The sequence below is a fragment of the Canis lupus genome, chromosome 30 (genome assembly GCF_011100685.1).
Source record: "Canis lupus familiaris isolate Mischka breed German Shepherd chromosome 30, alternate assembly UU_Cfam_GSD_1.0, whole genome shotgun sequence".
In the NCBI taxonomy this organism is placed as follows: Eukaryota; Metazoa; Chordata; class Mammalia; order Carnivora; family Canidae; genus Canis; species Canis lupus.
The window spans coordinates 8,164,996-8,184,612 of NC_049251.1; the positions used below are offsets into that span (position 1 = coordinate 8,164,996).

At 46.6% G+C, this 19,617-nt stretch overlaps 1 protein-coding gene and 1 long non-coding RNA gene across 3 annotated transcripts; one reads left to right on the forward strand and one right to left on the reverse strand.

The window, feature by feature from the left end:
- Positions 1-26: 26 nt before the first annotated feature.
- Positions 27-16,951, reverse strand: RMDN3 (regulator of microtubule dynamics 3). 2 transcript variants are annotated; one of them, XM_038580077.1, is made up of 13 exons: positions 16,811-16,951; positions 16,273-16,466; positions 14,264-14,456; positions 13,688-13,831; positions 7,485-7,770; positions 6,576-6,678; positions 3,791-3,851; positions 2,263-2,338; positions 2,053-2,130; positions 1,552-1,650; positions 1,302-1,355; positions 1,134-1,214; positions 27-687 (listed from the first exon to the last, which is right to left on the reverse strand). In XM_038580077.1, the coding sequence occupies exons 2-13, from the start codon at positions 16,457-16,459 to the stop codon at positions 634-636; spliced, it is 1,416 nt and encodes a 471-aa protein (XP_038436005.1). In that variant the 5' UTR covers positions 16,460-16,466; positions 16,811-16,951; the 3' UTR covers positions 27-633. The 2 variants fall into 2 exon arrangements, with proteins under 2 accessions (XP_038436005.1, XP_038436006.1); XM_038580078.1 differs by having other exon boundaries at positions 16,273-16,364; positions 16,811-16,858.
- Positions 540-5,275, forward strand: LOC111093283. The gene is made up of 2 exons (XR_005381518.1): positions 540-1,291; positions 4,531-5,275. It is a non-coding gene; the product is annotated as an uncharacterized LOC111093283 (long non-coding RNA).
- Positions 16,952-19,617: the final 2,666 nt, after the last annotated feature.

Sequence of the window (19,617 nt, forward strand, 5' to 3'; positions counted from 1 at the left end):
AGCAAGAAAGGAGCTGATGGCAAACATAGGGGAATATAATCAAATTTGGTTTATTTCAGGTTTGTACCAAAATATATTCCAGGCAACTCCTCAGAACATTGTTCCACAATCTCCTAAGCTTTACACACTGGTGTCCTTCCAAAAGCTATCAGGACTTTGGAAGTGAAGTCGTCCAGCCTCTCGGCCCAGGAATAGTTAAAATTCACATGATACGTGAGAAGAGGGCACTATCCATGGGCTGCCCTGACCTTTCCTTTTACCCAGATAGACAGCCTTAGAACTCTATACTTTGGTGTTAAATATTAATAGAAAAGATTAGGGAGTACAAGTTCTGTGTTTTGTTTCTATAGCTCTTTGAAGTTCATCCACCTCATCAGCAGGCTGAAGGCAGCCTTCAGTGCTATGTATACTACTCTTGATTTTTCAAGAATTCACTTCTACAGCAATCCAGGCCTTAAGTGCTTCCCCAATTTCAGATAAGGGATTAGAATAAATTAACCAGGGGGCAACAGGAAAGAAATTGGGGAATGATTATGTATACCGGTCAAACCCGGGAGTCAGGACCCTCACTTAAGCAGTCTTAGATTCCGGATGATCTAAGCAGGGCAGTTCCTTCAAGTCACTGAAATGTGACTATTCTCTTAAAATTACTTTCAATTCTTCCAAGTCCTTCTGGAAAGCTGAATCCTAGGGAGACAAAATAAGACAGTACTCAAAAATCTAAGCCAGCATTTCCCAAACCAGTGATACTGTCCCCCTTCTGAGCTCTGTTTTTCCCAGGATAGCCTGCCGCCTATGGAATCTGCCTCCTTTCCCAGGTAAGATATATACAAAGGAGCCTATATGCAAAAATATAGACTCTATATAGGGAAATAAGACCTTAAGGGAAGATTTTCTTTCCTGAATAGGTCACATGATTCAATAATGGAATCTGGTATTAGAAAAGCTCTTCAGGGATGCCTGGGTGGCTCAGGGTGTGATTCCAGGATCAAGTCCCAGATTGGGCTCCCTGCAAGGAGCCTGCTTCTCTCTCTGCCTGTGTCTCTGCCTCTATGTCTCTCGTGAATAAAAAGTAAAATCTTAAAAAAAAAAGAAAAAGAAAAGAAAAGAAAAAAAAATCTTCAAAGTATTACCTCATTGGTGATATCTGGCAGCTCCAGGGCTAACTCCAACCACTGTCTAGCTTCAGAGTTTTTCCCTAGTTCTCTGTAGCACTGAAAAGAGACAACAGTGAAAACCTGGGAGAAACACCACCAGGAGACTGGACTTTCATCTATGTTGCAAAAGGCAGGTGAGTTTACCTTGGAAATATATACCCTCCCTGCTTTGGAAAATCCTGGCTGTAGTTCTTCAGCCTAGAAAAGGGAGGAAGGCATTTCAGTTAGGGAATTGCCAAATTTAAGTTAGGCTGAAGTTTATTAAATAGAACTTTCCAGTCTAGATCCAGGGGATTCTATATTTATATCCTGTCCAGGTGGTTCTGATTTTCCCATAGAACAGGCAAGCATAAAATTGCCCCCTACCAGAAAGAAATCCATCCCCTCCTGATACCTTTAGGAAACTTTGGAGGGCATCCTCTACAGTGGCACTGAGAGGGCTTTCAAACAAGGCTGTAGCAGTTTTTTTTTCAAGCCAGCTCAGGTGAGAGACCTGCCACAAAACATCAAAGTGAATAAAAAGTTTTTTTGAGAGAGAGTGCAAGCTGGGGAGGAGGGGGGCAGAGGGAGAGAGACAATCTCAAGCAGGCTCCTCACTGAGTGTAGAGCCTGATATGGGTTCCACCTCTCAACCCTGAAATCATGACCTGAGCAAAAACCAAGAGTCGAGCATTTAACCAATTGAACTACCCAGATGCCCCATGAATAAAAAAAGAACATCAAATATGAAAACAGGGTCAAAGAGGTCTGGTCAAGTCACCAGTAATAGCACCATTCAGAGGAAACGGCTCTTGAGCCAGACCAGGCTGAGGATCTTGCTCCCAGGTTTTCACTGCAAGATCCCTGTTAACAGGACTCTTAAAACCCCAATGTCAGGCCCTGAAATTGAGCTTACCTGGTAGCACCACCTGCCAAGGAGAAAGTGAGCCATAGGGTTTTCTGGCTGGAGAGCAATGGCTTTTTCTATATGCTCCTGAGAGGAAAAATGTAAATATACATCAGAATTGCTAAGGGAAGAAGAGCAAGTCATAGAGACTGTAGGAACACCCTTTGCAAGGAGCTAGGAAAGAGCAGCACAAGGGAAGGAAAAGAAGCCTTTCCTCACCTTGAAGCTAAAGCCACTCTGGATGCGCCTCTGGATGCTCTCATGCTCAGCCAGCTGACCACAAAGCACTGCATACCTAAGGGGGAAAGCCGCAGCAAGCTCAGAGACAAGGAACGGGCTTCCCATCCACTGTCCCTTTCCCACTCTACAGCTGAAAATAGCATTTCCATATGTATAAAAATTCCTCTTTTTCACAGATCTGTGGTCCCAATATTCTTTGGCAAACACTGGTAGTCTCATAATCCTCCAAAGTATGCCAGGTACAAAAAGTAGATCCACCACAGTAAATTTCTCATACTTAACATTTAGGCAATGCTTCAGTCTAAGTCTCCACCCATTTCCCCATAGAATGAGTAGAGCCAATGGGGGTCATAAAAACTTAAAAAGCAGATCTCTAATAATCAGCATCAAAATGTAAGGAACCTAAGTACACTGCTTCTTATCTCCTGAGCAGGTCTCATTAGCTTAAGAAGCATATAAGCATGTCCTTGGGAAGCTGTACTCCAGGATAAATTGGGATGGGATACTCCAGGAAATTCTCACGTTAATTTGGGAGCCAAGAGAAGCAGAGGAAGAAAGGCTTCAGATTTCAGTCCTCCACTCCCTCCCAAGGGAACACAGCCAGCCAGCTTCCCATCTTCCGCTCTTCAAAAACAATAGCTTCACTACCCACCCCCACCCCCGGCATTGTTTCTAGAAGCACAGTTGACAAATGAGTGTCTAGAGACCCATGTTGCTTTTTCATATATTCACTAAATATTCAAGGGCATTTGTATCAGACACTTCCAGAGGTTCATTATTTCATCCAGCCAGCTGTTCCCCAATAAAGTATGAGACTAGTTTCTACCCTTGGGAGTCTAGGAGCTCAAAGGAATTCCACAGGGAAGTGGCAATGAATGACCTGGCCTCTAAACTCTTGCAGACAGAATCTGAGGACAGAAATATGGAAAGCAAGGGGGAGGTGGGAGGGGAATTTTCACTAAAACTCTGAGGTGCTGGAACAAGGCCCTAGGACACAACTTGGCCTTGACCCATGGAAGCTGGCAGAACTTTGCCTCACATGAGACAACAAGCAGGACTGATGTTTTAGTAAACTAATAAACTAAACTTCCTGGGGGTGAGTTCACATTCACTTTAAGTCATGCAAGCCAAGCAAAGAAGCCAAGTCCACTACCAGCCAGGGATCGCAGTTAGGGGAAAGAAAAGCTTGTGCAGGGCAAAGGAGCTACAAATTATGCCGGCCTCCATGAAAAACCAAGAATCCACAAATTTTGTAGCTAGGATGACTCTTAAAAAGCTACATATTTCTCCAAGCCCCAATAACAACAAAAAATCTCCAAAATCCCCATTGCCTCACTCTCCAGGGCCCCTTCCAAAGAAAACTCCCCTGTGTCCCTGGTTTCGGTTAGGCCCAGCCATATGGTAATAAAGGCCAGAGCTCCCTCTCCTTGTTTCTTCTGGCAGAGAATTGGCTCTCTTCCACTCAACTCATGCTAGCTCTTTTCAGAACCCTGCAGAGTGTTATTACCACTGGTGACATTCAGCATTCTCATCCCCCTTCTCCAGGGCAGTCTCTGCTTCTTTTTTTCCTGTAGGGACAAAGGTGATCCAGAGTTAACAAGGGCACACTTCCACAAGGGACTGTGGCAAGAATGACTGCTCTAGCTCTTACCAAACCCTACCCAACCTGAACTTGTTTAGAATAATTTTGATTTTGAACAGAGTGAAAGCTGCAAATAGTTTCTCAGGGATAACTTTTGCTTCACCTCAATCTTCCTATCTCTCTCATCAGCTGCTCAGCTACCTTTTAACAACACCTACCTGATGTGTTCAAAGCTTTTGAGAGAGTGTGCTTGAGCAGTGGGAGTTGGGAGAGAGAATCTCAAGCAGACTCCATGCTGAGCACAGAACCCCCTGTGAAACTTGCCCTCACAATCCTGAGATCATGACCTGTACCAAAACCAAGAGTCTAACGCTTAACCGCCTGAGCCAACCAGGTACCCCTCAGCTTTTTAAATATAAAAGAACCCAATGGCAATCAAACTGTCCCTAACAAGACCCTACCCTAGAGGATTATGAGCATGCTTCAGGTCTATGAATCCTTCTGAAGTTGTATGAAATTTTAGGTACATGTGCATTTTATTCAGAAGGACTACCTTGACTTTTGATCAAATTCTCAAAAAACTCTATGATCTAAGAACATCAATCAGGGCTCTAGACCAAAACTCAACAGAGGCAAATGTCTGACCAGAGATGACATTTGCTTAGTTTTCTAGGCACCAAGACTGATAAATCGAGGCCTAAACGTGAAAGCTCTTGAAAAGGATCTCCTCTAGCTGAGGAACATCATGCCTACAACACTGGAGAAAGGAACACACTGCGAAATGGGATTTCTCCTTTGATTAAAATGGAGATGACTTCAAAAGGAACATGGAGAAGCTGGAGCAAACGTAATGGGTTGAGGTGATAGGCTGGCTGATGTGAAATGTTTCCTCATACTTAAATGATAGTAATTATGGTATAATGTTGTATAAATATTTTTCAAGCTGATTGATAAGAAACTCTCCCCTCACCCCAAGCTCAATTTCCGCTTTCTAAACAATATGTGGCTCCATCAGTGAGGGACACGGTCTTAGTGGATTTTTCTCTACCCACTTCAAAGCATGATCTTACTAGAAAAATAAGAGCTGAGAGTACCTTCCTGCCAACTTGGGAGGGATGAAAAGATACCCCACCTGAGATCCCACAGAACGGCTGCCTCGTGGTAGTCCAACTTTGAGAGAACAAAATGAAAACCTTTAGACCCATGAAGGATGGTCCTAAAAAGGGAAATTCTAGGAGGACCTCTAACGATACTCCATCTGTCCTACAGCAGGAGCAGACTTATACAGGGCTGTGAAACTTAGAAAGGAATGTAGAAATTTTTAAAAAGAAAAAAGCAAACAGTAACACCTTCTGTTAAAACTTGGAGATCATCTTTCAGAGGATCTGTATCAATAAACATTCAATTCAACTGGCCTGTTCTTCACTTGATCTTAGCCAAAAGGCCGAGAAGCGATGGCCTGTTCTTTATTGACAATTCTACAAATGCTTAAAACAATGACCTTGAGGTATTGTCACATTCTACATTAGCAAAGATTCAATGTTTCTAAGTGAGGAGGTAGTAATTATCCAAAGTGGATATCTTTTTTTTTTTCTTTTGAAGGTTTTATTTGATAGAGATGGAGATCCAGAGAGATCACAGAGGGAGGGAGGGAGGGAGGGAGGGAGGGAGGGAGGGAGAAGCCAACTCACCGCCAAGCAGAGAGTCCAATGCAGGGCTTGATCCCAGGACCCTGAGATCATGACTTGAGCCAAACGAAGGCAGATGCTTAACCGACTAAGCTACCCAGGCGCCCCAGATAGTTTTTTGTTTTTTTTTAAAGATTTACTTATTTACTTATTCATGAGAGACAATCAGAGAGAGAGGCAGAGACACAGGCAGAGGGAGAAGCAGGCTCCATACACGGAGCCTGACGCGGGACTCGATCCCGGGTCTCCAGGGTCACGCCCTGGGCCGAAGGCGGCGCTAAACCGCTGAGCCACTCAGGCTGCCCAACAGTTAACTTTAGATGTCTAACTGAATCACAAGACCTCGAAGCCTGCTGATAGTGCCCAACTTGTGGTGTGTGGCTAAGCAGGACACATCTTCCCCACAAAACCAGTGATTTTTCAAAGTCCCATGATTCTACATGACATGACAGATAGGGACAAGCCCTGAGTTTGGTATAATTCATATGCACCCTACCTGCCAGGATACAGATTTTGGCAATAGTTGTTAGGTAGATCCCTAGGACTCCTAAGCTAGTAGCATTCTTCCAAAATGCTTCTTGTAGGCATTCACCAAACACACTCTACTCATATTCTTAGAGAATACCTGCCTTACAGCCTCCATAACTCAAACCAGATTTCTAAGCAGCAGCAAAAAAAAAAAGAAAAGAAAAGAAAACCACTTCTTTTTTGATTAGATTAAGAAAGCAGACTTTGGCCTCTCTTACAGCTTGGGAGTGAGAACAAAGAATTATGCTAGTATGATATGGCTACCCCTAAAAACATTTACACCTGTAATTAATCACGATGTGCAGGGAAAGCAGAGACTGCTATCTCAAGAAGGAAGAAGTCCCTGAGAACCAGTTTGTCCCTAGTGAGTAAATGAGCCACAACTGCCCCCACAGCCTAAATCTTGGTGGCTCCCCAGAGCCCCAAACACACGGGCCAGCTCTATGCTTAGAGTCAGTCAGTCACCTTCCCGTCAGGAATCTGTCAGCACTTACCATTCAAGGCATACGACTTCTTCTCGCTCACCTCTTCTGTGAGCTCACACATGTCACTATAGGCCCGGGCCAGGCGCCAGAGAAAGTCCTGCCGGCTTCCATACTGCAGACCAAACAGAGAGGGATGGATGAGGCCCCTCTTCCTTAGCTGCAGAGAATTGGGGCTCTGGCCTTCTCCCCATGCCCTACCTTTGAGTTTCCAAGCTAGTGTTACAAACTGACATCAGGCCAGCCTTATGCATAGCACTCCACCCCCACACGACCTCGCACCTGCAGTTAGCTAACTGATGCTGCGTCATCTCTAGCCAGTAGATTGCATAACCTTCAGAGTGAGGGCATTCTGGCCTGATACTGTGAGGAGGAAAGGTCAACTCCAAGATGAAATGAGGCACAATGAGAAGTCTAGCTGATAGTGAAAAATGTGAAAATGCCCAAGAAAAGGAAAAATTCTAACTGGGGCATTTATAGCTGGTGAGCACAAATTCTGGCAGTTAACCAGAAGAAGAGGGAACTGTGGTTGAGTGACCTATACATTTGTCACTTGTGATGGAAACTTCAAGTAGGGCAGGCAGCTTGGGCTCTACCTCAAGGGAAATAAAAGAGGAAAAGAATATTCCAGCTCTTTCTACATTTCTCTCTAAGAAGGAGAGCTCTTTTGCAATAGCTCTATAGGAGGCAGACGACCATAGGGAGGAAGCTCTGGGGCAGGCGGTACACCTAGGCCCCAAGAGGCAGTGCATGGCCTACTTGGAATAGGATGTGCAACCCTGAGGGATACATGCAGAACCAGTCACCTCACCTTCATTTCCCTTCCTATGTCACCTTGCAGGCTTAGAAACTACAGTGGCCTTCCTCCATTCGCAGGGGGGCTGGGAGGCTATAAGGGCAGACAGGCAGCTGGAGCCTTACCACCAGCTTGTTGTTGAGCAGCAGCTGGAAGCCCTCCCGCTTGCCCTGCTCGCCGCCCTGGTGAAGCTCGTCAGCCTGCTGCAGGAGGGGCAGCACATCGTCCAGGCCAGGGAAGCCTCCAGTCTCCGGGGCTCTGGCCACCGGGCCCGAAGCCATCTCCACTTCCAGGTCCAGAGAATCCTTCCTCCCCATCTTCACAGTCTCACAGCTCACTTCATCTTCCCCGTCATCACTTTCCCTGTCAGAGTCCCGCTCATAGTCAGACTCAGCATTGGCTGTTGTGTAACTGTGGCAGAGAAATGTAAGTGACAGAGTCAAGGGAGAGTATTAGCCTCAGGACTCTAGGCTCTATCTCCCACCCACAAAGAAGGGCTCTTATGATGCTGCTTGCTGTCCAGAGCGCCATGTAAAAACCATTTCTACCACTTAGGGGCAGAAATTAGTGCTTGAGAGAAAGCTTCCTATGGGAACTATGGGCTGGGAAAATGATCCTAGATGGAAAGAGTGACCAGCTGGGGGCAATATGAGAACCCCCTGTTGAGCTACCACCAAGTTGGTTAGATAATCAGAAAAAGAAAAAGGCTAGAAAGCAGCAGCCTAGAAAGGAATGCATCAAAATGTTGCTAGTAGAACTCAGGATAAAAGAACTAAAGGAAATTTTTCTACTTTTTAACATATATGATTGCTTTAGTGAACATACATTTTTATAAGTAAAAAAGGAATACTTAAGATAAAAACCATAATGTAGGTGGAGCTGATCTGAGGTAGATGTGAGCCTGGCTAAGGGTTTGTCAGTCACATTTGCTTTATCAGCCAAAAGCACCCACCAGAAACAACATGGGTGGGTGCCAGCCTCTGAGGCCATGGGCAACCCAAATATCTACATTTTCTTTCCCAATTCAAGGTACACCTCTGTCCTGTCAGCAACCAAACCTGAACCACAGTAGAAAAGCACCTGGAAACCTTAGGAACTTGCTGGGGGAGGGGAAAGGCCACTTTGCAGCTACACTCAGGAGAGGAAGATGCAAACAGAACCACCTGGGAAGGTATCTCTGGGGCCGCCACAAGCCGGACCTATCCAAGGATAGGTCTATTCTTGGAACCCCCAGCACTCCCTGAAGAGGAGGCCACGTTTCTCTTGGATCTTGGCTTTCACCAGTGGCTGATTAGGGTGCTCTCCCCAACTGCCAACTGACTCAGACAAAAACTGAGCAGAGGACAATGTCGGACTTCTAGGGCCTGGAAGCAGATACCAGAGAAACCTCCAGACTTGAGTAAAAGAAAAGCAGATTCAGTCAGAGCCAGAAGGTTCTGAAGCACAGGCAAGACCTTAGGATCATTTAGGGATATGCCTTCCTCCATCCTAGAATGAAAAATAGGGACAGGATACCTATGCCTGGCATAAAACAGGCCTGAAGGAGAAATGAGCGAGGCACCTACAAGTAAAGGCAGGACAAAACAGCATCAAGTCTGGCTGCAAGTGGTAGGCCAGAAAGCCAGACACAAGGAGGCAGGCTTCGTCTGGAAGGTACCAAGTGAGCAACCAGACCGAGTGCCCAGTCCCTGCTGCTGCTTCACAGAGGAGCTTCCACACTCATCTAAAAAAGGGCCCCAGGAACAGCTACTACAGGAACTTGACCTTAACTTCACCTTACTTTTAAATATATTATCCAACTTCTTTCCCCTCTAGCAATCTGCAGTAAAAACTTTTGAAATTAAAGGGACAAAGAGAAGTGGCATCAGATTTACAATGAACTTGGGTGGTGACGAACAAGACCACACAGAGGCAGCCTAGACAGACTCCCAACCAATTCTGAAGGCTTGGACAATAACCTGCCCAAATGAGAGAATCAAATCAGAGTCTACCAGAGCCTCCTACTCAGCCCAGCAGGCCCAAAGGCAAGATGGGTAAATGGGCTATCTGGATAAAGAGCTAGAGTCTCACATCTCCTATTACTAGAAAGAAGGGGAGACACTATTGCCTGCTGAACTCCCTCCAATAAGGCATTCAAATCAGGAGTCTCCCAGCGAGGGACCCCTGCTCTTCTCCCTCCTAGAGCATAAGTATCAGCACAGTCTCTCTAGTGAGCTGAGCCAGGAGGGATGTCCAGCACTGCCAGGGAGCTCGCATGGCTGAGCAGGAGGAGTGGTCAGGAGGGACTTTGCTGGTGGGGCCTGTGAGGCAGGGAGGCTCTTATCACACCTCAGCCCCACATCAGGGAGCTGCCTCGCTAATCTGCCACCCTGCTGGCTGGCACGCAGCGGGTGGGCAAGCACCTGCTCAATGAGCACAGACATCAGCCCCCATGAGCTTCCGGGGCTTCCGCAGGTATGAAGGCTGTCTCTATAGTAACACCATGCTCTCACACATCTCAGAACACCAATCCAGCCCCGGGAGAAATCCACCAGGGACAGGGGTGTCCTTTTAACATGCCCTGGGGCTTTTGAGATCTGCCAGGGCCTGGGAGGGACCTTTGAGATGGCTCTTTGGAGCTGTGCCCTTGGCTGGAACACATTGTTCCCACAAACGGAAGAGAACCCATGGCTCCCGCGGAGGCCAGAGCTACCCTACTCTACCCCTTGAGGAGGGCCCACAAGTCAGTGATCAAGGACTCAGTTATACACATATTCCCTTCTGATAATTAACTTTCTTTCTTTTGACTCTTCCTAAGCCCCTTTAGAGGGGCTGAGCTAAAGCATTCAAAGGCAACCAGGGCTGAGAGACTCCCAGTGGTGGGGTAGATAAGAGCAATGTAAATGAGGTGATAAATGGCCAAGAAGGAGTGGCAATGAGGTTTCGGGCAATCCTTGGCTGAGAAGGCTTGCTGGAGAAGCTGGTGTTTTAGGATAAGGTGGTTTTGGACTAGGAGAGAACTAAAGCTATGTTTGGTCCTGTGTTTAAGAACAAGCTCATGGAGGCACCTCGGTGGCTCAGCGGTTGAGCATCTGCCTTTGGCCCGGGTCCTGGAGACCCAGGATCGAGTCCCACGTCGGGCTCCCTACATGGAGCCTGCTTCTCCCTCTACCTATGTCTCTGCCTCTCTCTGTGTGTCTCTCATGAGTAAATAAATAAAACCTTTAAAAAAAAAAAAAAAAAGAACAAGCTCATGGACCCACATGAATCACACAGTGATTCTGCCTCTGCCACAGTTGGTCCCCTGGGAGCTCAAAGTTGCTATTTTATTTGGAAAAGGAAAAAGGGAATACAGCTTTCAATGGCATAGGCTATTAAATATTTTCAGCCTTTCATCCCTCAAAGAAGCACGCCTCCTTTGGTCCCGTATGTTCAAAACCATTCCATAGTTTGTGGTCTCCTCCCAAAATTCCCCCTTGACCTATATGGCACCAACCATGGCAAAAAGAATTATTCACCATGGCCACTGCCCCAGATAGCAGCCAGCTAAACCAGAGTCTTGCACCATGTACCACCATCAGCTTCTACATGCCACAGTCATGGGCTAAGCCTGCTGGTAATTAAGAAAACCACCGTTCCTCTGGTCCCATACAGGTGGCTGATAGGCCTGTCTTTCCATTTATGACCCTCAAAGCCCCAGGGAGGCCCTAAGCAGCAAAACAAGCTTCCCTGGTTCAGTCCCCTGGCTCTCACAATTCCCAGAAGTTTGTACCTTTTTTTGTTTTAAGATTTATTTATTTTAGAGAGAGCACATACATGTGTGAACTGGGGGAAGGAACAGAAGGAGAAGGTGAGTACCTCAAGCAGACTCCCTAATGAGGACAGAGTCTGACCTGGGGGCTCAATCCCACCACCCTGAAATCATGACCTGAGCCAAAATCAAGAATCGGTTGCTCAACTGACTGAGCCACCCAGGTGTCCCTTGTACAACTTCTTAAAATCATCATTAAAGGCCTTGAGTTCTATGTCCTGATCTTGGGCAGAGCTATGACGTCTCTTTCTTTCCATCCTCCTACAAATGTTAGTTTCCCACCCAAGTGACCTGCTTCAACGGGTTGCAGAGAAAAACTTGAGTCTCAGGGATCCCTGAGTGGCTCAGTGGTTTGGTGCCTGCCTTTGGCCCAGGGTATGATCCTGGAGACCCGGAATCGAGTCCCACATCGGGCTCCCTGCATGGAGCCTGCTTCTCCCTCTGCCTGTGTCTCTGCCTCTGTCTATCATGAATAAATAAATAAAATCTTTAAAAAAAAAAAAAAAAAAGAAAGAAAGAAAGAAAAGAAAAACTTGAGTCTCAGGCAGCCCGGGTAGCTCAGCAGTTTAGCCCCGCCTTCGGCCCAGGGTGTGATCCTGGAGACCTGGGATGAGTCCCACATTAGGCTCCCTACATGGAGCCTGCTTCTCCCTCTGCCTGTCTTTCATGAATAAATAAATTTTAAAAATCTTTAAAAAAAGAAAAACTCAAATCTCAGGATCTACTATCCATTACTTTGTCCTTCTTTCTTTTCAGTCCAGATGTGTCAAATATGAATTCCATTTTTGCTGCCTCCTCTAACAGCCTTCTGGAAACAGAAGTGTTAGGTAATTGAAAAGGGCCACGCCCACTAGCCCTTGATGATACAGATAAGAATGATCAGATAACCTCAACTACAGTAGTCACAAATGGAGGACTAAAGCTCTTACCAAGACTTGGCTTATTGCAAGAGGTGTCTGAGCAATTAATAAATCCAGGACAGATGCCCAGTGGCAGTAAAAAGGAAAAAGAGAGTAATATTCTTAATTTTCTTAGAAAACCAAATGAGGAGAGGCAGGAGAATGTATTGTCCCAAACAAGAAAATGAGGCTGAAATTTTTTGAGTAAGAGGTACTGAATAGATTGTGCTGCCATAGGTGGGTCTTCCCTGGGCAGGGAGCTGTGGCAGCTTGGGAAGAACTCTCAAGGGTTGCATGGGACTTGTCTTCTTGTAAAAGCCTTTCCACACCCCCACAACCAAGCCATGCCTTAGATCACAGATCCTCACAGCCCTGCAGATGAGCCCACCTGAGCCTGTACTTAATAGCTGTATAACTCTAGGCGAGGCATCAAACATTGCTAAGCCTAAAGTCTCCATCGGAGAAAAAGGAAGAACAGCACCTACTTCATAGGATCCCCAGGGCAATTAGATAAGGAAATGGCTCTAAAGTCCTTGGCGAGGTGTCTGCCACAGGGGAAAAATAACTTAGTTAATATCATAAGGTGTTTCTGCTAAAGAAGGCCACTGCTGCAAAGATCACCCTGCATGTTTATAGCTGAATCAGTCCTTCTGTCCCAGCAGAAGGCTGGGCTGTTCTCTGTGCCACTCTTTTCCTTGGGGAGGAAGAAAGGTAGCCTCGAGACCTCAAAGAGCTACCAGCAGACAAGGGTAGAAGCTGCCAATGACAGCATCAGGCACCACAACAAAGATGTTCATTCAGACTCCATGGTTGAGACCAAAGTTTCAAAATGGTACTAGTGACTTCAAATCAAAAAGTCCTTAGTCTGACCACATTTGGAGGCTGTCCACAAGACTCCTGCTGCTGTTCCCCGTTATCACGGTAAGGCCTACGGTCAGACCTGCTGAGCTACCAAGCACTCAGGACAGCCAGCTCCCAACCTGTAAAGGCACGGGAGCATGAGCAAACCTCCCATGTGGGAAGAAAGGACCTTCTAGGAGAGGGGAGCACAGTTAGTGCTTAGAAGGCTCTATAAACCTGGCTTAGCCACTGACTGAAGGAAATAAAGTCATTAAAAAATGCTTATAAAGTCCTTGTGATAGTACAGGCAAATGCCCAACTAATGTTATAGGAGAAATGAAAACAGGGGCTCCTGGGTGGTTCGGTCAGTTAAGCGACTTCGGCTCAGGTCATAATCCCCGGTCCTGGGATCAAGCCCCTCACCGGGCTCCCTGCTCAACAAGGAGTCTGCTGTTCCCTCTCCCTCTGCTTCCCTTGTACTTGTGCTCTCTCTCAAATGAGTAAATAAAAAATCTTTTAAAAAAAATAGTCAAATAAGAATTACAGTAACTGTGTTAAAAACCTACTCAGAGGAAAGGACAGATGCAACAATAAGCACTGTTAACATTTCATTTGCCTGGGTGACATAAGGTGGATGGTTTTTCTTATTTAACCAATTCCCTATTTTATTCATTTATACCTTTACCATGTTCCCAAAATTATTTATAGCAGCTCAGTGTGAATTTTCCATAGGTAAATAGTACTTTTACAAAACATAACCTAGTTGAAGCCACAAGTGCTTAAAAGAGAAATGACTCACCCGCCTTCGCTCTCGGCATCTGTGAACGTGGCTCCAGAGGTGGCCGTGAAGTAGACAGAGCTGGACCCAGTTGAGTCACTCCTCTCCCGGGCAAATGGGAACCTTCGCCGCCGAGCCACTCTTTGGGTCTCTTCCATATGAGATCTGAAAGGCAGGCCCCTTTGGAGATGGTGCTATTGGGCCCCAGACAGTCTGTCTTTCCCCTCCCCATGAGGGAACGTCTTACTACTATTGCTCATTAAAGGGCCGAAGCCAGAGAAAATCCTGGGTTTCTACCCTCAGGAGAACAAGAAAGGCTTCTCCCTGGACCCAGCCTGCAGCGGCAGACCAGGTAAATCAGAACAAAGCATTTCAGCTGCTACAACAGACCATAAGAGCCCAAAAGCGGCAAGGAACTTATGGAAGGCAAGGTACCAAGCACACAGCTTCCCTGCCGATTGTGTGAGAAGTTATAGAACTGGCTTCTTCCTTAGACACAGCAACAAAGGCCAGGGCACAGCCCAGTTGAAAAAGCTCTAGGGGCTGGGAAAAGTTGGTGGGCAGGAACAAGGCAGGACAGAGGGCTGCATCACTTACCGGACCTCCCCAACAATCTGCCCAGCAAGCCCCTGCAGGCTGCTCCTCAGCTCCTCTACCTCCCGCCGCAGGGCCACCAGGCTGGTCAGCACAAAGTCCAGGCGGTCCAGCACCTCCTCCTGCCCTTCTCGTGGAAGGCTGAGCAGCACTGCAGCATCTCCCGCTTCCCCTGGGACTGCTCGGAGAAGCCTCACTGCAGGAAGGAGAGCAGACAGTGATGCTCCTGAGGCAGGGTGAGGGAAAGACCTTGGACCTGGAATTTAAGAACACTTGCTTCTCACTGGAGCTCAATTTACAAAAACCCTTGAGGCTCAGATAGTTTATGTTCACAGCTACGTCCTGGTAGTAAGTCTCGAGTAACTACTCAAAGAAAAAAATCAAGATCCCAATTTCTAAACAAGAGCCCACTCTGTTCCAAGAACCTTCCACATTGGGGTCTTTAGCAGGTAATGTAAAATGCTTGCCAAGAGCACTGCCCTGTAAGAGGAAAACAAACCCTTGGCCTGCCGGGATAGTTCCCAGATACCAGGCAGTCAGTACTAACTATACAGCAAAACTAAAGGGAATTTACTCAAATTCTGAGCTTTCACTTCACAAAGAAGAGCCAGGAAAACTCTGAGCTCCTCCCAGGGACTTCATTTAGTATCATTCGAGAAAGGCAAGGAGAAAGCAGACACTTAGAGAAAAGGTATGCTGAGAAAAGCCCATCCACTCCCCATAGGAAAAACACCATTCCTGAGCCCTCATCTGAGCTCCGGGTCAATTCCAACAATAAATGCTAATAAACTGGTAGCTACCCAAGGCAACTCTACTGGAAAATGTAAAAATAAAGAAACCAGGAAGGCAGGACCCACAGTCCAGGGAAGCACAAATGCGTTCAAGGAAATCTAGTTAAGGGTCTAGGTTGGATTACAGTACACACCCAACATTATTCAAGAATGTAGAGCAAGAAAGATCTCTGGGGGGCCTGGCTGGCTCAGTTGGTAGAGCACGCGACTCTTGATCGTGGGGTCGTGAGTTTGGGCTCCATGTCAGGTATAGAGATCACTTAAACGAAACTTAAAAAAAAGAAATCTCTGGGAACTTGGCCCACATTTTCCAAACATCTACTGCCAAGAAATTACAAACCACAAGGAAAAGGAAAGACAAGCACATTTACTAGGTTACCAGTAGGTTATAAAATGTGGACAAACAGTTGCAATCTAAATTGATAGCTCTTTGGAGACTCTTCTAAAGCTAACTTTTCCAACCCATCTGGCATTTGGTAATCAGAGAAAACACTCATTCCCAATTAACGTGGGATGAGGTGACCGCAATGCTCCTCTATTACACACACCTGAGAGTGGTTTGAACCAGCCCTAGATACCTTGCTCAAATGACTTAAGGTCAAAGTGACAAAAGCACTACCTATTTCAGCTGTGGCTGGCTTCCAGCAACAGTAAGCTTCTACTGTATATGCACCCCACATCCATGCCCTGGAAGTCCACAGGACCAGGTGACCAGGCCCAATCCTACCACTTAATGGCTCTGTGACAACCTGGGTAAAGTTACATAATCTTTTTGAATCTCGATTTTCTCCTAAAAAGGATTAAAAAAAAAAAAACAAAACCAAAACAAAACTTGGATAGTCTCCAAGTTCCTTTCAAATTCCAACACATAATTGAACACGTAAGCCTTAAGGCTTAATTCCCCTGAGGTTAGTTTTCCCTTTTGCCTTATTTTGGACTTTCTCTACTTATTAAACACCTCACCCAACACTAAGTACCTTTAAAACGTGGCCTGAACTAAAAGTGACAGCTAAACAGCCTTTTCACAAGCCTTTTCCTGCAATTATAGGAAAAAGTACAGAAGAGGAAGACTGCTTGCCTTTTCAGTAAGCTTTACAAAAAGGTGAAACCCTCAGGTACCCACCCCCCTCCGTTTCCTGTCCCACAGGCTCTTCTCAAGGCAGCCCGGACCCTAGGCCTATCCGTCAGCCATGACTTTGGTCTCAGGAGACTGGCTCGTACCCTGGCGTCCTGGCTCTGAGGTCTGCGCGTAGTCCAGGGAATTAGGGAGGCTCTGGTTGTGGCCGTGGCGCTGGCTCCGTTTCCACCGCTGGCTGTAAAGGGCACACAGGAATCCAAGGCCCGCGGCGGTGCCCAGCAACAGTCCCAGCCCGGCCTGGGCGCCGCCCAGGACCCCCAGTCTAGACATGCTGCACCTGCAGCCGCGCGAGGCACCGGGGCCAGGGGGAGAGAGACTCGTGAGCGCGCTCCTCCCAGCCCCAAGCTCCCGAGGCCCCGACTACCCTCACCCCAATCCCGGCCCGGAGGTTGCCGCCAGACCCCGGTGCCCGACTGCCGGGCCTCTCTCCCAACCTGGACGCAGCCTCCCCTCCAGCACACCCGCCGCCCTCCTCTCAGAGTCAGGTTTCTGGGCCTCCTAACTCCCTCCCCCAACCCCACGGCTCTGCACACGGCCCCCCCGGCCCCGGCTGCAAGCCCTGGGCCACCTCCCGCGCCCCCGGAGGACGCCCTGGCCGGGCAGGTCGACTCAGACCCTTACCCGGCCGCCCCCAGCCCGGGTAGCAGCCACCGCGGCCGCCGCCGCACGCTGTCAATGACCGTGACGTCATCGAGCGGCGCCAGCAGCCCGGCGCGCCCTTAGGTAGGCGCGGAGAGATGACCTGCAAGGCCCCATTTCCGCCCACGCTCTTGCCGAGGGGCGGTGCCGGCAGGGAGCGGGAGAGGGGAACCGAGGAACGGGAAAGGGAGGTGGGGAGGAGGAGCCGGGGAGACCAGGTCGGAGGCTCCCGCAGCACCTTGTCTGGCCAGATGAGGTTCCATTTCCCTCCAGTCACACCAGTTTTTCTGCAGTTCCCGAATGTCTGTCTCCGTTTGCGTCTACCGTCGCCTGTGCCTAGACCAACGCGTGATCGATCTGGACAACCCCACCTGCTCCCCACCTTTCCTTGACACACTGTCAGAACTCAGACTTTATTTGATTTCGACTTGATTTATTTGTGCATTTTTACTCGACTCGATTACTGAGCACAAGATAGTGGCCCGTTTGGCACTTCAGATTGCAGCAGGTGAATTGGTGGTTACCTGCTCGAGATCCCCGACTCGAGGGCCAGCTCCTGCCGGTTGGCGCTTAAAAATTCATAAAATAGATGCAAACCCCAGCACTAAAAAAAACCTTAAACCTTGCATGATCTGTAGCACCTTAATCAAGAACAGGGTTAAAAATTGGTTTTCTGGGTTGCCGGCTCAGTGGTTGAGTGTCTTTGGCCCAGGCCGTGATCCCAGGGTCCTTGGATGGAGTCCCCCGGGGGCTCCCCTCAGAGAGCCCGCTTCTCCCTCCGCCTCTGCCTCTGCCTCTGTGTGTGTCTCATGAATAAATAAATAAAATCTAAAAAAAAAAAAATTGGTTTCCATTTCCAAAATGTAAATGAGATTCATTCTTCTAATGATAACACCTTTTAAACATTTGGCTGAAACTTGAGTTGATCTCTGCTTAAATTGACTCAGAAACCATTTCATTTTTTTAAAAAAATCTGTATTCTTCAGGAGTTCTGTGTCCATTGTGAAAATTAATAAAGGGAAACCACTAAAGTGGACACAGGCTGCTAGAAAGGAAGGCTGGAAGGGGCAACTATACCACTTAATGTCAATTACAGGAAGAATTGTCAATTACAGACCCCTAAAAGAAGAATCTCAACAGAAGAGAATCATAAAAAAAAAAAAAGAAGAAGAAGAAGAGAATCATAAGTTACAGGCTCCCACAGAAAAAGATGTACATTGCATCTCCTGCAATAAATGGGCTACCCTGCCCCTACAAACCCGCCAATGAGAAACCATCATCACCCTAAACTCTTGCTTCTCTTCAATAGATTGGTGTTCAAAACAATTCCTCCCAAATTCTTTCTTTTCCATAAAATAACATTCCTCTTCTTTGTTGAACTTGCCTACGGTTTTGTTGCAGGTTCATTGTCCTGGATTGCAAACCTCTGCTATTCCTAAATAAATCTATGTTTTTGCTGGTAAAATAACTTGACAGTTTTAAGTTTTTATTTTTAGGGACGCCTGGGTGGCTCAGCGGTTGAGCATCTGCCTTCCGCTCAGCGCGTGATCCTGAGGTCCAGGATCGAATCCTGCTTTGGGCTCCTTGCAGGGAGCCTGATTCTCCCTCTGCCTCTCTTCTGTGTCTAATGAATGGATAAATAAAATCTTCTTTAAAAAGTTTTTATTTTTATTTTATATTAACATCACCATGGCCCATTGATTTTTATAATTCCACTTTACTTTTGAGATTTTATGTAACTTCTTATATTTTTAAAAACTGAAAATACAGGAGTACAATTCCAGTTTTACCATCAGCATTTCTTTCAAGTTAAAATTTTGTTTAGACACAGCTGAAACATCTAAGAGTCCTTCTCAAATCCTTGACTAGATATTCTATTTACTTTTTAATTGTGAGATATTTTACAAATAAGAGAGTACGTTTAATATAATGTACACTGTAACGAACAAGAACAATTTAAAGACAAGGTTCCCACCCCACAGCTTAAGGAATAGAAATTTACCAAGACCGCCTATTAATTTTTAAGGATTTAGTTCAGTTGGTATATCCTGAAATACACTATAATTGTCTTGCTGGTGAGAAAAGAGTGTTTTTTATAGACTTTTCCCATAATTTTTCTCATTTTTTCAGAGATAAGCATGTGTTTCTTTAGTAATAAGAAAAAATATTAACTTTTAGAGAGAATAAAAAGCCATTTCCTTTGGAGAATCTTCCCAGACTACCACCTTAGTGGACTTAATCTTTTGTTTTTCTTTATTCCTGGGGCTTCGTTACCTCCATTACATTTGGTGCCATGATTATTTGCTTTCTAGTCTGGCTACCCAACTGGAGTGTTCACTCTTCCAGGATGGGGTTCGTGCTCAATTCATCTCCACATCCCCTGAGCTCCAATGCAGACGCCACCCATAGAAGCTGAATGTGGAGGAAGAAAGGAAAGAAAGAATAACCAATATCCAGGCCTGGCCACTTAGATAATGCTTTCATGATGAAAAACTGAGTTGTAGAAGAACAATTTCTCCTCTTTCTGCAGGGGAGAAAGATCTGCCAGATAAATTGTGGCAAGAGGCAAGGCCAGATGGGCAGACCAAGCGGGGGAATTCATTTCCCCCTGGATATTAAAGATGTTATCTGGTGGGCATGTGGCTGCCAGAGCAGTCAGCAGCGGGGTGGGTGATTCTGGATGGAGCGAGCTCTCTATCTTGTGTGGCATCTGCAGACCAGTTTTGCAAATGTAATAAAGCCCTGGGAGCCCGAGATATGCACTGCCTTCCTGTCTCCTCCTCCTCACC